A 16899-nucleotide genomic window follows, 5' to 3' on the forward strand; every position below is an offset into this window, starting at 1 on the left:
CTGCATCCAAAAAAAACAGCACACACCCCAAAACCCACACGCTGTCCACAGGGAAGAAGTTTACTTGCAAAAAGGGAGCCGTGAGAATCGTGTGGGAGCCACATAAACTCGTTTCTTCCAGGGCGATAGGGAGCAGAAAACAGCACAAAGATCTAAAACCCGGGCCTTTTTTGGTTTTGTTTTAATTGGCCAGACGCGGGGAGCGTTCTCTGGTTCTGTGTGTTCTCTTTGCGGCTCCGGCTTCTTTGGAACCGTTAGCAGTTCCCGGGCACTATTTTTGGAGCTGCGCTGACACTTGCTAATAACGTTGGCGTAGAAAGCCGTGCTCATTTGAAACTCCTTTAGACACCAAGAGAATTAGCTGGGATGTGCCAGATGGGAAAGGGGAGGAAGTCAAGGGCTGCTACTAGAGAGAGAGAATGCTGAAAGTTTTAAGGCAAATCAGAGGCTCTTCTCCATCAGATGCAAGTACTGGGGGAAAGTTTCCTTTTCAGGGGAATGCAAATATTCTTTCCCTCCTTGAGCTTAGCAGCAGCTTGCTCCTGGGGAGGCCCCTAGTCGGCCCAGTTACCCACCCCTAGGCAGGGAATCCTTTCCGATAAGCTCAACTTCGTCTTTAAAAAAAAATATATATATATTGATTTCAGAGAGGAACAGAGAGGGATAGAAACATCGATGAGAATCATGGATTGGCTGCCTCCTGCACATCCCCCAACTGGGGATCAAGCCCGCAACCCAGGCGTGTGCCCTGACTGGGAATCGAACCGTGACCTGCTGGTTCATAGGTCGATGCTCAACCACTGAGCCAGACCAGCAAGGATAAGCTTAACTTCTGAAGTTAACATGGGGAAGGCTGATGCTCTGCTTTGCTTTAAAAAACAATGCGCCCTAAATGCAACGCCGGATTGGACTCTGAAACAGGAAAAGGACGTTAGGGTGACATCTGGTGACATCCGGTGACATCCGAATAAAGCCCGTGGCTTGGTGAAGTGTTTGATGCCCAGACATGATACCGTGATAGAGAAAGCCGGGGAGGGGTACATGGGAACGCCCTGTGCTATCTCTACAGCTAACTGTTCCAGAAATCTAAACTTATTTTCAAATAAAGTTTAATGAAATGGTGCTCCTTGTAGTTGACTTGACTTTGACCTCTGAGAAGCAGGCAGATGGGCGACCTCTGGCTTCTGGGGGGGGCCTCCTCTGCATCGTCCTTTAGACCCCATCCCGGCGACAGGAGGAATGCTCATGACCTAGAGCAGTGGTCGGCACACTCATTAGTCAACAGAGCGGCAAACCGCGGCTCGCGAGCCACGCCGAAGTTTGCCGACCACTGACCTAGAGGGAGGTTACTCAACTCAATGTTTCTCTCCCCCGTTTTCCCCTTCCTTTTTCTCTTTAAAATCAATCAATACGTTTAAAAAATGCCGTGGTCGCCATGGAAGTCCCGCCTTTGTAGGACACAGCATTTCCCTATTTATGAATTGCACGCCAACAAAAGAGCAGCTGCTAAAACATGGCTTTCTTCGGGCATTATCGTCAAATACGATCCAAGACAGAAGTCTGGGAGGGCCCCGCCTCATCAGCTAAAATACTCGAGTGACGGAAAGAGCACTCACACAGACTGTATCCAAGTGCAAAGCGGGTCGTTTATTTAGCACCGAAATCAAACGATAAAAACACGGGATCCATCTTAAAACAGGCATTTTAAAAGCCCTCCTGACATTCTAAGTTGGCACTGAGACATCTGCAGTCTGGATACCCAACTTCCTCGTGTCCAGCGACAAAGGCAGTTTTCCCTGGTTGTGGGGTGCAGTGGGGTGGAGACCACTGCCCTTCAAACAGGCCGGTGGCCCCAGGATTGCTGTCTCCTGCTCAGCCCGAGGTTCCCGCCTGGATCTCCAGGGGAAGGTTTGTGTTTGCTTAGGTTCTCAGGAACCGCTCGGGAAGCCTTGATGTCAAGATGTGCAAAATAGTCCTAACTGATTTGGCTCAGTGGATAGAGCGTCGGCCTGCGGACTCAAGGGTTCCGGGTTTGATTCCGGTCAAGGGCATGTACCTTGGCTGAGGGCACATCCCCAGTAGGGGGTGTGCAGGAGGCAGCTGATTGATGTTTCTCTCTGATCGATGTTTCTCTCTCTCCCTCTCCCTTCCTCTCTGTAGAAAAAAAAGAAAAAAAAAGATGTGCAAAATGGACTGAAGAAAACACATAACCACAGCCTCTTGCCCACCGCCATGTGCCCTGTTAATTACGCTTCTCCAGCAGGGGCTCTTCCTGACCAGCAACCCCAAAGTCCCGATTTCACGGAACAAGGGCTGGTGAGCACCGGTTAATAACTATGTTGCCATTGGACCACTGACAGCTTTTCCAGGGCGGGAATGGAACCACTGAGATGCTGTACAGATCTCAGTGTAACCACTTCCCCTCTAGGTCGGCTGTGAATTCCTGGTCACAGAGGAGGAAGCACCGTCTCCTCCTTAGTGAAACCCATGCCATTCGCCTGCCTTTCCCGTTTCCTTTCTTACTTTTTTTTTTTTTTTTTAAATGTATTTTTATTGATTTCAGAGAGGGAGACGGCGGCGGGAGAGAAAGATCAATGATGAGAGAGAATCACTGATTATCTGCCTCCTGCACGCCCCCGACTGGGGACTGAGCCTGAAACCCGGGCACGTGCCCTGACCAGGAATCGAACTGTGACCTCCTGGTTTATAGGTCAATGCTCAACCCCTGAGCTACACTGGCTGGGCATCCTTCCTTGTGCTGCATGGCTGTTTTTGGAAATCGGGGTAACTCCCCACAGGCAAGGGGCAAGAGAGAGTTACACGTCCAGCATCCTGGGGGTGCTGCCCTTTGCAAAACCGGGAAGATGAAGCCAATTCCGTGCAAGAGAACATTCCGTGAACAGACCCAGATGGCTCTGAGCGAGGGAAAGTGGACATCTCAGGCTGTCAAGTCCCTCCCAGGCACAAGGACTCCAGTGCCAACGCTACTGCAACACATGTATTCCGACCTTTATGGATAAAGGACTTGGATGGCTGCTCAGCTGTGGCTTCTTGGGTGAGGGAGGCCTGGGCGTGGGTCAGCAGGGAGGGACAGTCCTGGAAGACTTGCAGGGCCAGGGACATCCTCCAGCACGTCCTGTCCCAACCTGATGACACCGCTCCCGAGACAGCTGCAGGGAAGAAGCCATACCAAGGCCACACGGGGACGAGTCTACGAGGGGCGATGCTGTGTCCTGCTGGCCTTCAGTTTTCCGTGTCGGTGAACTTTCTCTTCTTGTAGTTCTGAACCAGGTTAGACGCTGTGATCTGAGAAGCCTGCCCCTTCTCCCAGCACTGGAAGTCGTTCAGGCCTCTCTGCCCCATTTGGAATAAGCCCCTCTCCATCTCGTCCAGCCGGGCGACCAGTGCCGAAGTGTCTTCGTTGTACGCATTCTGGGAGGAGTCCATGATGCGGCGAAAACGTCCAATAAATGTCTGAAGGAGAAGGGGGCAAGAGAAACCAGAGCCACTTTTTAACTATATGTGTATTTTCATTGATTTGAGAGAGAAAGAGGGAGAGACATCAATGATGAGAGAGGATCATCAACTGGCTGCCTCCTGCACGTCCCACATTGGGATCGAGCCCGCAACCCGGGCATGTGCCCTGACTGGGAATCGAACCATGGCCTCCTGGTTCATGGGTCGATGCTCAACCACTGAGCCATGCTGGCCAGGCCAGATCCAGTTTTATCCCCAAACATTTAAATAGCACAAAAGGGGAGAATCTGGTCTCAGGACTCAGTCAGAAGGAGGTCTGAGTAAGTCATTTCACTCTGCCAAGCCTCGATTTCCTTGCCTGTGAAATGGGTTGTTGTGGAAATCAAATGAAGTAATACCCACAGAGCATCTTGCAAATGGCTGGCAAGAGTAAGCTCCTCGGAAAGCATTCCCCATTATTGTTATAGTAACGAAGGTCATGCTAATGTACCGTGGTCACATGCAGACAGGTTTCAACCAGAAAAGACCCCTGATTTAATTGAATGCAGTTTCTATCGTCTTCAGCCTGAGAGAGAGATGGAGTCACATTGCTCTACCGGTGTCAGTTCGGGGCTCTGAGCCCAAGCCACAAGCCCCACGTTAGTTCTGCAACTGTCTCCGGGCAATCTCACCGTCTCTGTGAGCAACTCCAGTCTACAGCACTTCAGAGCCGAGACGGAGAAAGACATGTAACTCACTTAAGAAGGGCCACGTTCTCACTCAAGAACGCGTCCTGGCAACGTTATAAGACAAATAATGTCTGCTTAGAAGAGTTTCGTAAGCTCAAACTGTCTACAATCTGTGCATTGACCTCTTTTTCTGAGAGGGTGGCAATAGTTTTTCGTTTTCTTTTTTTTTTTTTAATATGTATTTTATTGATTTTTTACAGAGAGGAAGGGAGGGATAGAGAGTTAGAAACATCCATGAGAGAGAAATATCGATCAGCTGCCTCCTGCATACCCCCTGCTGGGGATGTGCCTGCAACCAAGGTACATGCCCTTGACCGGAATCGAACCTGAGACCCTTCAGTCCGCAGGCCGACGCTCTATCCACTGAGCCAGACCGGTTAGGGCTTGTTTTCTTTTTTAACTATCACATTAGAAACAGCACTGGTTAATGTCAGGCCAAACAACCTTCACGCCCGATGGAGGGTGTCAGCACAGCCCAGGTGACAAGTGTGTTCTTATTAAGCTAGAAATGAGGAAGTAAAACAAGAGGTAGAAAGGGTGGTTTCTTCTAGTTTTAACAGAATACAGTAAAAAGTAACTATGAACGTTAAAGTAAGGTTATTCCAGCATAAAGGATGGTAACATATGCATAACACTGTTTTGTCCATGAACAATGATAATAGTTACCATTTATTAAATGACTCCACATACGCTCACTACGATTCTATAACTTTGGCACTATTATTATCTCCTTCTACAGGTGAAGAATTGATGCCTAGAGAGGTCAAGTACTTGACAAAGACCCGTATGTAGCAGAGCCAGGTCTTAACCCCAGAGCAAGGAAAGGGAACAAATAACCAAATGCCAGATGTATTTCCGGCAGGAACCTTCAGACCGGACCTGGGCTGGGCTGTGACTGTGTATTTAAGTGCCTGACGCCTGCAATCAACCATCACCTCTTATTTCCAGGACTTTCTGCTGCCCCCAACTCTTAGCAAGCAAATATGAATAACAGTAGACAAGTCCTATTTAAGTGTGTGTGTGTGTGTGTGTGTGTGTGTTTGGCAAATGCAGTCTAACTGTTGGCTGGCCTAGAATAAAAACACACTAATTGTATGTGCCATAAATGTCCCTGGGTCAGAGTGATTGGTGGCAGCCATAGCTGGCTCCTGAGGCATGTGCGGTGCCATAGGTTTCCACATCAATTACTTGCCTGGAGGAGAGACTGGGAAATGTCTGCATTCTCTGGGCTGTCAAAATGCAGGAGCTGGGAGCCAAACCCGTAGAAATGGGGCCCCATTTTGTGGAGGTCCACCACGTTGGCATCTGCGCTGAACACAGTCCTCCAGCCCTCTCGGTAGATCTTGGGAAGGTCCACAGAGAGGATCCGCCGCTTGTTGTCAAAAAGTCCTTTGGCCAGCCACAAGGGGAGTTCGAGCTTTGAGCCCTGCGTCAGACAGGAACGTAGATTTGAAGAACAATGACAGAGTCAATGTGTGTGTGTGTGGCAAAAAAGGAAAATGCGCATTGCATGAGCAATATTGCCTGTTCTCTTTGGGACACACTTGTATGTGAAGTCATGTAGCCTCGGGTTCGAATCCCAGCTCACCACCCACAGCGGGACCCTGGCCAAGCTACCAAACTTCTGGCTTCAGTTTCCTTGTATGCAACAATGCCTAGTTAGTTACAAGGTTGTTGAGGAATTAAAGAGCTAATACATAGAAAAGTACACTCTCCCCACCCCATCCATGTTGGCACTAAAGCCCTCAGTCAATGGTTGCTGATACCATCATCATGATGCAGGGAAGAATCTAGCAATTGGTGGGTCCCAGACGCATTACACGCTCTTACAGAACCCAAAGCTGTTGTTTTCAGTAGGAGCCAATCCTAAGGCACGTTGAGGGTAAGGGAGAGAGGGCGTGGGAAAGCACTGCTGAATTTGTAGTTTCAAAAAGGAAATCCGTGTTGGAGGGAGCCTGACGACCTGGGATAAATTTAGTTTCCGTACAAGTGGCCCAAGCTAGGGGAGGAGACCACCGCAATGCGTCCCGCGGATAGACTGCTTGGCGAGTACGACCCCCCATCTGCCCTAAAACTACAAATCCCAGAGGACAGCGCGCCCAGAGATGAGAAGCCCCAGGGTCGCAAGGCCCACTGGGAATTGTAGTCTTTCCGCGCAGGGCCGAGCCAGGGGGGCTTACCTGAGGGATGGTGTTGTCGGTGTCGGCCCCTCCGCTCCGCTCCGGGAAGAAAGCGCCGAGGCGTGGAATGGGAATTTCTGTGCGCACTGGGAGCTTCTCGTGGGACATCAAGATGTCGTCCAAGGAAAGAAAGTTCTCCTCATGTCCCAGCGCACCCGACTCCACCCGGAAATAAGCCTCGGACATGGTGGCGGCTTGAGCTGCTTTGCTTCCACTCGTGTGACTCGGGAGACCTCAGGGAGTCAGGGATGCAAAAGCAGGAGGAAGCGGAGGCTGGTCGGGATTGTAGGGGTTGAATGGGTCGCTACGGCCGCCGAGCCGGATCGAAACTGTTTTCCCGCGCACTATTCTCCCGCGTTCGGGGCGGGCCAGGCCGGAGCAGTGGATCGGGCGGGCCGGCCTAGGCAGAAGCAATCGATAAGGTCTGGTCCCGGGCGGGGCGGGGCGGGGCGGGGCGGGGGCGGGGCGGGGGCGGGGGCGGGGGCGGGGGCGCTGGGAGAGGGTCCGACCTCTGAAGGTTTCTCGCCGAGTGTAGCCCAGATTCAACAGAAGCTGGGACTGCCTGTTAAAGCTGCAGGATGCAGTTGCACTAGATTGTGTTTATGGGGTCCTGTAAATGTGTAGATGAAATTAACAACACTTTACGCGTTTGGGAGCTTAAAGAAAGGCGGCATGGAGCCCTCCATCCCAGGCCTGACCCGATCAGACCTACTGACCGGTTTTGTCCCCGTGCATTTTCGTGACTCTTGTTGCGTGAAAGTAACTGGCAGTCTCCTTGTGTGGCTCTGAATGTAAATCCTTAAAAGAGGAAATCTGATTGGTTCAGTTCCTCTTTTTGAGGTAGACCACAAGGGTCATAGTTTGCCAGCCACCCTGTAGATTGGGTGCCCGTGTCAGGTCCCGTCCTGGTCTAGTGGGGGCGGGGAAGGGGCCATGGGCCCAGACGTGGGGGTGCTACTCAGTCAGGGCTACGGGTGGTGGCAGCATGTGGAGAGATGCACTACAGACCTTTTTTCCCATGAAAGGGCGTTTTTCTGGGACCAGAACTGTGAGCAAAGGGTTCATGGGAAGGGTGAGTTTATTTATTCATGTTTTTACTTTTTTTTTTTTTTCTGTTTTGTGTACTCTGACATCTCGGAGCCTTGGGGCCCTCAGGATGAACTTTCCCTCCCGGGATGAGCTAATTCGTAGAGTCACAAGCACCTTGCCTGCGAATACGCCTTTCATATTCAAACCCACCAATCCGAAGCCCATATCCCCAACCCCTTCCTTTATCTAAGTCTCACACCGGTTCCTTTGCCCCTAAATCACCCCAAGGTCCAGTACTGGACAATTAGAGACCACCTTTATGGCCCAGAGTCCAGCGTTATCTAAACCGTGCAGTCCTACGCTTGCTCCCACTTGCCTACTCTGCCTCGTCCACTCCCTCACCGAGAAACCACACTAAGGGTTCCGGGCCATGTTCTCCTTTGGACAACGATGAGCCATCAGACTTCCATGGACGGAGCGCTCGGTCACCTCCATAAAGGAAGTCCGGGTATGGTCACCACAGGGGTCCTGGGCAGCTAGGCTGTTCCGTAGGAAATGGGAGGAAACGTGTGACGCTTTCGGGCGAGTAGTAACCTAGGGCTGAGCTTGAGGAAGGGGCGTCTGGCAGCGCCGAGAAGGGAGAGAGAAGATGCGGGGAGACGGTTGCAAAGCTGTTCTGTGGGCAGCACCTGGCAGCGGATTGGGTGTAGGAAGTGAAGGATAGAGGGGGTCCAGGGTGACTCACGTGCTTAACCTGGTTGGCCAGGCGGGTGAAGGTGTTATTAACAGATGTACAGAGCACAGGAATGGGGGCCGTGTGAGGCAGCAGATGCGTTCAGTTTGGCATTCTTGGAGTCCAGGAGCCACTAGACAGGCGGGTCGGCAGCCCAGTGGGGAAACCAGCCTGGACGTTAGGAGGCATCTATTTAGAGGTAGATACGTGAGAGTTTCTTCTTTTATCATATTTAAATTAATTTTTATCCTGACCTGAGGATATGTTTATTGATCTTGAGAGAGAGAGAGAGAGAGAGAGAGAGAGAGAGAGAGAAACACCAATCGGTTGCCTCCCTGACCAGGGACTGAACACACAACCCAGGCATGTGCCCTGACTGGGAGTGGAACCTCTGCCACCTTCCGGTGTACAGGACGACGCTCCAGCCCCCTGAGCCACACCAGCCAGGGCTCCTTTATCATATTTTATTTTTATTTTATTTTTATTTTTTTAAATATATTTTATTGATATTTTACGGAGAGGAAGGGAGAGGGATAGAGAGTTAGAAATATCGATGAGAGAGAAACATCGATCAGCTGCCTCCTGCATACCCCCCACTGGGGATGTGCCCGCAACCAAGGTACATGCCCTTGACTGGAATCGAACCTGGGACCTTTCAATCCCCAGGCTGACGCTCTATCCACTGAGCCAAACCAGTCAGGGCTCCTTTATCATATTTTAAATGTTCGCTTTGCTGCACCCTCCTATGCAAAAGTAAACAATTCACAGTCAGAATTGATCATTTCTCTGATGAAATGAGTATATGGTACTGGATATAGTTTGGGCTAGAAATCTAAATTAATTTGCCTAATTGAAGGCAATGCAGGCTATTTACAGACAAGACAGAAAGCTGTTTTCAGTGTCGAAACGGTTAAAGTGGATGCTTAATGATCTATCAACGCCAAAGAAAGGCATATTTTTGTCCTGAGACCAGACTACTGGCTCTAAACTCACATACCACAGTTATTTTAATGCTAAAGGAACAGGCCCCATGTTTCAGATAAAATCAGAGTGCCTTGTTCTCATTGAATGTCGGCTCACCATGAAGCTAGTAGTCACTGCTCGTATATTTTTACTCTATTTAATCTGTCCTCTTTTTGAATGAATAAGTGAAATCAGAAGAAATTACTGAAAGTTTGAGCTGATGACTTAACCAGGGGTGGGGAACCATTTTTCTGCCAAGGGCCATTTGGATATTTATAACATCATTTGCGGGCCGTACGAAATTATCAACTTAAAAGTTAGCCTGCTATATTTGGTCAAACACTGAATGAACTCACCCCTAATGCCTTGGCAGGGCCAGACCGAATGATTTCATGGGCCTTATACGGTCTGAGAGCCGGACGTTCCCCAGCCCTGAATAACTGCATTGATATATTGACAAAAGCAGCACGTGGCTGATCAAGCATTCATTTGTTTATGCCCTAAATTACAAGCCAGGAATGCTTCTTTTCTCTAAGAAAGCGTGTTTTCCTTAGCATCCAGCCAACCAGTCTATGCGCCAGAATGACCCTAACCAGAATTTCAGTATGCTTGAAATATTCAGGGTATATTCAGTATAGTTACAGTATATGGAGTTTCAGTCTTCTGAAAGGCGTCTAATGGATCCCTGAAAAAAAAAAAGAGTAAATTTTCCACCATCATCATTTCAAGGTTGCCAGGTCACAGAACGGTGTAGTAGCACATGCACCTTTCAGATAAGCGAAACCCCAAGTAGCTTTAAACGTGTTTTTTTTGAATACCAGTGCCTTCTCCATTTCTTCCACCGAGTGAGGAGGCGGTGGCACCGCGACAGAAACCCCAGTGAGGGTTTGGGGTCGAGGACCTGAGGAGGGGAGCTTGGGGAGAAGGGACAGAAACCCCAGTGAGGGTTTGGGGTCGAGGACCTGAGGAGGGAAGCTTGGGAGAAGTGACAGAAACCCCAGTGAGGGTTTGGGGTCGAGGACCTGAGGAGGGGAGCTGGGGAGAAGGGACAGAAACCCCAGTGAGGGTTTGGGGTCGAGGACCTGAGGAGGGGAGCTTGGGAGAAGGGACAGAAACCCCAGTGAGGGTTTGGGGTCGAGGACCTGAGGAGGGGAGCTGGGGAGAAGGAAGTGAGAAAGAAATGTATTGGACTCCATCCTTCCAGTTGCTCGGTTGGCCAAAAGTTTTAGGATTTTCTTTGACCCTCTCCCCTTACACCGAGCACGTCAAACTCGCGGCCCGCGGGCCACATGCCTCGTTTATTTGGCCTGTGTTAGCCTCTGAGTTTGGTATTGCTTGCCTTACACTCTATAACCGGTCCGTCAGCAAATGTTGGCTCTACCTTCATGACTTCTCCAGAATTTGACCAGTTCTCGTCACTCTGGTCCAGGCCACCATGATCTCTTGCCTGTTTTTTATTTTTTTTATTTTTTGCAGCAATAGCTTCCCACCTAGTCTTGCTTCTGCCCATGACCTCCATGTTGATCCTTCAACACCCCAGGCTCATTTTTACTTTATTTATTTATTTTTTAAATGTATTTTATTGATTTTTTTTACAGAGAGGAAGGGAGAGGGATAGAGAGTTAGAAACATCGATGAGAGAGAAACATCGATTCAGCTGCCTCTTGCACACCCCCCACTGGGGATGTGCCCGCAACCAAGGTACATACCCTTGACCGGAATCGAACCTGGGACCCTTCAGTCCGCAGGCCGACGCTCTATCCACTGAGCCAAACCAGTTAGGGCTCATTTTTACTTTATTTTTAAAAATATTTTTTATTGAATTTCAGAGGAAGGAAGAGGGGGAGAGAGAGAGAGAGAAACATCCATGATGAGAGAGAGTCATTGATCAGCTGCGTCCTGCACACCCCACACTGGGGATCAAGCCCGCAACCTGGGCATGTGCCCCTGACCGGGAATCGAACTGTGACCTCCTGGTTCATAGGTTGATGCTCAACCCCTGAGCCACGCCAGTGGGCTCACTTGTTCCTCAGAGCTTTGCACTCTCTGTTCCCCGGACCCAGATTGCCTTGCTCTTGGATTTCCCCATGCCTGGTCGCTTTCAGGTCTTTACTCAAAAGTCACCTCCTCCATGAGGCCTTCCCTAGTCACCCCATCTCAAATTTTAACCCCGCCCTCACGGATACGTGGCGCCCTCCTCCCTTTTTCTTCCCCACGCTAACCACTCTCTAAAAGTATTATACATTTTACTTACTTATTGTCTGTTTCCTCTACTAGAACATCAGCTCCGTGACGGTGAAGGGTAGGGGTACTTTCCGGCGTGTTTTCCACGGCTGAATCCCACTGCCTACCGCGTGTTAGGCACTTCACAAACATTTGTCTGCCGGAAGCCAATTCCAGCAGGTCAGCAGGGCTGAATCATCTGGAGATGGCTGAGGGCATTTCCCCAAACCTGAAAAGGATGCATAAAATGATTGCTTGCTGCCAGACAGCTAAGGGCATCTTAATCTGCCTCCTACTGGCCAAACACCTGAACAGCCGTAGGCAATTCTTCCAATCTGACAATGGATTCTGTATACCAAACCCTGACCTTTGATGTGTATATCTCCACCTTGCCTTAGGACAATTTGTGTTAATAAAAAGCAAGGGGTCCTGGGACAAGGGAGAACTTGGTTTCTTTAGCCAAGCTCCTCTGGCCCCCAAAATGCCTTTCAAAATTATGTTTCGTCTCTGGACTCTTGATTAATTAATTTACACACAGCGCTTCTCCAGATTCCTGAACCCTTCTAGATGCTGGATTAAGACCACCGGCATTATTTGTCGAATGAAATTGCGCTTTAGTTGTAGTAGTGATACTGTCTTTCTTTCAGACGTTAAGTAAAAACAATGAGTACATTTTAAGAAAATCATAGTGCAGGTGGTGTGCAGCTATTGTGAGCAGTCACACTGAAACACTGAATTAAAGGAGCAGCTTGTGTAAAACACAGCTTGTCAAGGAGCAGGTTAACTCGCGTATAGCCTTCCAGGTCCATGAGCGTAGGCCGTTAAACAAGGCCGGAAGGAAAGCTCATTGATCGGGCTCCGCGCGTTTAAACGTGGTGACGTTTTGTTAGGACTGGACTGAATTTTACCTTCACACCAACTCTGAACGTGGAATGCTTCTGCAAAAGAGTGAGCAAGATTTAAAGGGGCGTCGTCCCCTCTCTCAAACATTAACCAGCGGCCATTCATACTCCATCGCTGGGCTACTCCTGGAATCGCAGGCCTGAGTAGAGGCTGACTCTCACCACTTTATTTTTTTAAATTCATTTCTAATAGATTCATGGTTATATTTATTTTTTTATTGAGGTAACATTAGTTATAACATTATGTAAATCCCAGGTGTACAACATTATAATTGATATCTGTATAACCCCCAGGTCAAATATAAAGCAATGGGAGGAAATTTCCATCACTGTCATTGGCTTTGTGACCTCGGGTGAGTTACCTGCCCAGAAACTTTGTCTCTGCATTTGTGAAATGGAGGTAATAATAGTAGCTCACAGGGTTGTGGTGGGAGTGGGTCAAATGAGCCCATATACATAGAGCACTTACTCAGGGCCTGGCCTATAGAGGGGCTTCGTACGTGCCCTTCTTCTCATCGTTATTCGTACGTGTCTGTTCAGCACCTCGAACAAAGCCTGTCATGTAGCAAACACTCAATGAACTTTTGTTAAATAACCGTCTTCATCTTCATGATCATCTAAGCTGGGATACACTGCCCCCTCCCAATTCAGGTTTCTAAATGTACTTTGGTAAATTATATGATTCTTCAGTGTTTTCCTGCAAAATTCTCCTATGGGTTCAAATTATTAAAGTTTTTTATTGTTGTCGTTTTTGGAGTATATTTTTCTCATTTTTTTATTTTTTATTTTTTTTATTTATTATTTATTTTTTTTATTTTAAGAGAGAGTGGAAGGGAGGGAGGAGGGGGAGAGAGAGGAGAGAGGGAAACATCGATGTGAGAGAGACATATTGATTGGTTGCCTCCCACACGTACCCCGATGCACCCCGACCTGGGGTGGGGGTCAGACCTGCAACCCTGGTACGTGCCCTTGTCTGGAATCGAATCCAAGACTCTCCAGTGCCCAGGCAGATGCTCTAACCACTGAGCAACGCTGGCCAGCAGTTGTGGGGGGGGGTTGTTTGTATTTGGAAATTAGAGTATTATGTTTGGAATCTTATGGAAGGTTAATGGAATTAAACCACTGGAGTGCATTTTTACATACTTTAACTGTTCCTTTGGTTGAGCTATTTCTCGAGCTCGGATCCAAGACGCCTTCAATGAGATCAAAATACAGTGATGGGCAGATGCGACCTTGTGTGTGGGTAGTGCCAAGTTTAGATCCTTCCCACAGCCTTCGGCAGTAGCAGCAGTGTGGTAAACCCATCTTAAGTATCAGAGACATTTTGTGTTTGTGTGCGCGTGACCCTCCCAAGTTGGCAAAGCAGCAGCTACCCCATCATTTTGATAGAGGTACTTGTTTAATCCAGCGTTCTTTTTTTCTGTGTTCCCAGCTGCATAAAAAAAATAACACCCTTCCGCCCATCCCTGTACGGTCATCTTTTCCTGGTCATTTACTATATCATTTAATCCATGATCGGAGGGCCAGCGTCTCAGTCCAAGGGCGATGGAGTGGCGAGTGAACTCATTAGTTTGAGGAGACTGATGGGGGGGGAAGAGTTGTCAGTAAGACGTTCCCATGCCTGTTAGATGCCCTGGGGCTGCGTCCTGGTGCCCAGTGGAGGGAATAGTCACATGAGGTGGTGACACTGACAGACCAGCCCTGGCCGGTGTGGCTCAGTTGGTCGGAGCGTCATTCTGTACACCCAAAGGTCACAGGTTTGATTCCCAGTCAGGGTGTGTGTGGGAGGCAACCGATCAATATTTATCTCACATTGATGTTTCTCTCCTTTTCCCCTCCTCTCTCTCTAAAAGCAATAAAATGAAATAAAAACGTATCCTCAGGAGAGGACTAAAAATAAATAAATAAGCAAATGTGAAGTTTAAATATATTTTTGTAGTAAAAGCAAAGGTGAGCCCTTATAGCAGGGGTGGGCAAACTTTTTGACTTGAGGGCCACAATGGGTTCTTAAACTGGACCGGAGGGCCAGAACAAAAGCATGGATGGAGTGTTTGTGTGAACTAATATAAATTCAAAGTAAAGGAGCGGAGGGCTCCGCGGGCCGGATGGAACAGCCGAACGGGCCGGATCCGGCCCGCGGGCCATAGTTTGCCCATGGCTGCCTTATAGCCATCCCTTTATGTCCCATAAGGATCCAATGGTGCCTTTTAATGGGGCAAATCAGGACTTTTATTGGGAGGCGAATGAATACTGGGCAAGCGGCAGCAGCAGGCAGCTCTGTGACAAGGCCACCTGCATCTCCTAACTTACAAGTTCAGGGTGGGAGGGGTGTCCCTGCACCCCATGAACTGACAGTGGCACCCCCATTTGCCTACGTTCTGCTGCTGGCTGTATGCAGCCCTGTGACTTTGCTTCGAGCCACATGGCTCAGTCCCAGGGGAAGTTTTTCCTCTTCTGAATTATCATTACACATAACTTCACACTGCAAATCAATGCTCAGTCCCAGCCACGTAGGTGTCATTATGCTGAGTCGTAGGGGCGCTGAAGGCAGGAAGCCCACGCTGCCGGCAGGAACCCAGGAACCAGACCGCCCTCCTTGCATGCGGATCCCCATCCTCACGGTGAGCCGCTGAGGGGCTTTCAGAAATAGACCCGCTTGCCTGTTTGCAGGGTTTACGATGATCAACATCCCACCAGCGTTACTGAGTTCTTTTAACTTCTTTTTCTTTTTCATAATTATTTTTTATTCATTTTAATATCTTTATTGATTTCAGAGAGAGGAAGGGAGAGAGAGAGATAGAAACATCAATGATGAGAGATGCCTCCCGCATGCCCCCCACCGGAGATCCATCCCAGGCAGGTGCCCTTGACTGGAATCGAACCTGGAACCCTTTAGTCTGCCGGCCGGTGCTCTATCCACTGAGCCAAACCATCCAGGGCTCTTTTAACTTCTTTACAATTGATCTCCTTCACCTAATATTTGTTGGTTAAACCTCTTTTTTAGGAGATAAACGTGTTTATTTAACAAACAGAAAAAGTAACTGAACCATCTATGCAAATACACTTTTAACATGTTCTGCACCCCCCACAGCCAGCAGACAAAAGGCCTGGTCACACAGTTGAAATTTAAAATGTGAGATTGAAAGTACAAAAAGTCTGATTTCATTCCATGATGAGCAGATCAAGTACTTATTTTTTTATTATTGTAATTTATTTATTTATATATTTTTACTGATTTCAGAGAGGAAGGGAGAAGGAGAGAGAGACAGAAACATCAATGATGAGAGAGAATCATTAATGGGCTGCCTCCTGCACACCCCACACTGGGGATCGAGCCTGCCACCTGGGCATGTGCCCTGACTGGGAAATCGAACTGTGACCTCCTGGTTCACAGGTCGATGCTCAACCACTGAGCCACACTGGCCAGGCAAGTACTTATTATTTTTAAAGATCTCTTTCTCTTCCCCCACCTCCAGTGCACTAAAGATCTAAGATGTTCCAGACCTGAGAGATGCTCAAAGCCGTGAATGCTCAGCTGCAGGAAAGCCAATGCAAATAGAACATGACACCTCCCCAAACCTACTGTTCTTGTTCTAGCACACAACAAGCCATGTTGCAGAGGGCGGCTAACAGAAGCCTCGGTGGCTGTGCTGACAGCAATTCCAGAAAAACGTGTTCAGTGCCAGAAACTGAGCATTCAGGTTTCCTGCAATCAATGCAGCATGACAAATTATATATACATAGAAAAGCGATACCTTTGGCAGCTAGCACATTTAGAAATAATGCACAAAACACTAGGGAAGCAACAAATCTCAGGTTTATGAAAAATGCATGATTTTATTTTTTTAATATATTTCTTTATTGTTTTCAGAGAGGAAGGGAGAGGGATAGAGAGATAGAAACACCAATGATGAGAGAGATTCATTGATCGGCTGCCTCCTGCACGCCCCCTACTGGGGATCGAGCTCACAACCCCGGGCATGTGTCCTTGGCCAGAATCGAACCTGGGACCCCTCAGTCCGCAGGCCGACGCTCTATCCACTGAGCCAAACCGGCCAGGGCATGATTTTAATTTTTAATATATTTTATTGATTTCAGAAAGGAAGGGGGAGAGAGAGAAGCATCAATGATGAGAGAGAATCATTGATCAGCTGCCGCCTGCACACTCCCTACTGGGGATCGAGCCTGAAACCCGGGCATGTGCCCTGACCAGGAATCCAACTGGTGACACCTCCTGGTTCATAGGTCAACACTCAGCCACGGAGCCATGCTGGCCGGGTTCTCTGTCCTTGGATTCCATTTGAGCTGTGGTTCAAGGGCCGCCCTCTGTAGAGAAATGGCCCCGGACTCAGTGAGCATGGAGGTTTGGGGAAGTGAGCAGCCACGGGTGCCCTCCTGGCAACGGCCGTGTGGGCCTTGTGTTCGTGTAGGGGTTACAGCCCTCTGAGAGGTGCTGGTGGGCTGAGCCTTTGTGATGTGTTGGTGTGGGGTTACAGCCCTCTGAGAGGTGCTGGTGGGCTGAGCCTTTGTGATGTGTTGGTGTAGGGGTTACAGCCCTCTGAGAGGTGCTGGTGGGCTGAACCTTTGTGATGTGTTCGTGTAGGGGTTACAGCCCTCTGAGAGGTGCTGGTGGGCTGAACCTTTGTGATGTGTTCGTGTAGGGG

At 48.9% G+C, this 16899-nt stretch overlaps 1 protein-coding gene across 1 annotated transcript; it reads right to left on the reverse strand.

Moving 5' to 3' along the window:
• Positions 1-1627: 1627 nt before the first annotated feature.
• On the reverse strand, positions 1628-6787 carry GINS3 (GINS complex subunit 3). The gene is made up of 3 exons (XM_080644618.1): positions 6386-6787; positions 5398-5631; positions 1628-3474 (listed from the first exon to the last, which is right to left on the reverse strand). The coding sequence occupies exons 1-3, from the start codon at positions 6569-6571 to the stop codon at positions 3244-3246; spliced, it is 651 nt and encodes a 216-aa protein (XP_080500744.1). The 5' UTR covers positions 6572-6787; the 3' UTR covers positions 1628-3243.
• Positions 6788-16899: the final 10112 nt, after the last annotated feature.

The sequence above is a fragment of the Plecotus auritus genome (genome assembly GCF_963455305.1).
Source record: "Plecotus auritus genome assembly, chromosome: 10".
Taxonomy (NCBI): Eukaryota; Metazoa; Chordata; class Mammalia; order Chiroptera; family Vespertilionidae; genus Plecotus; species Plecotus auritus.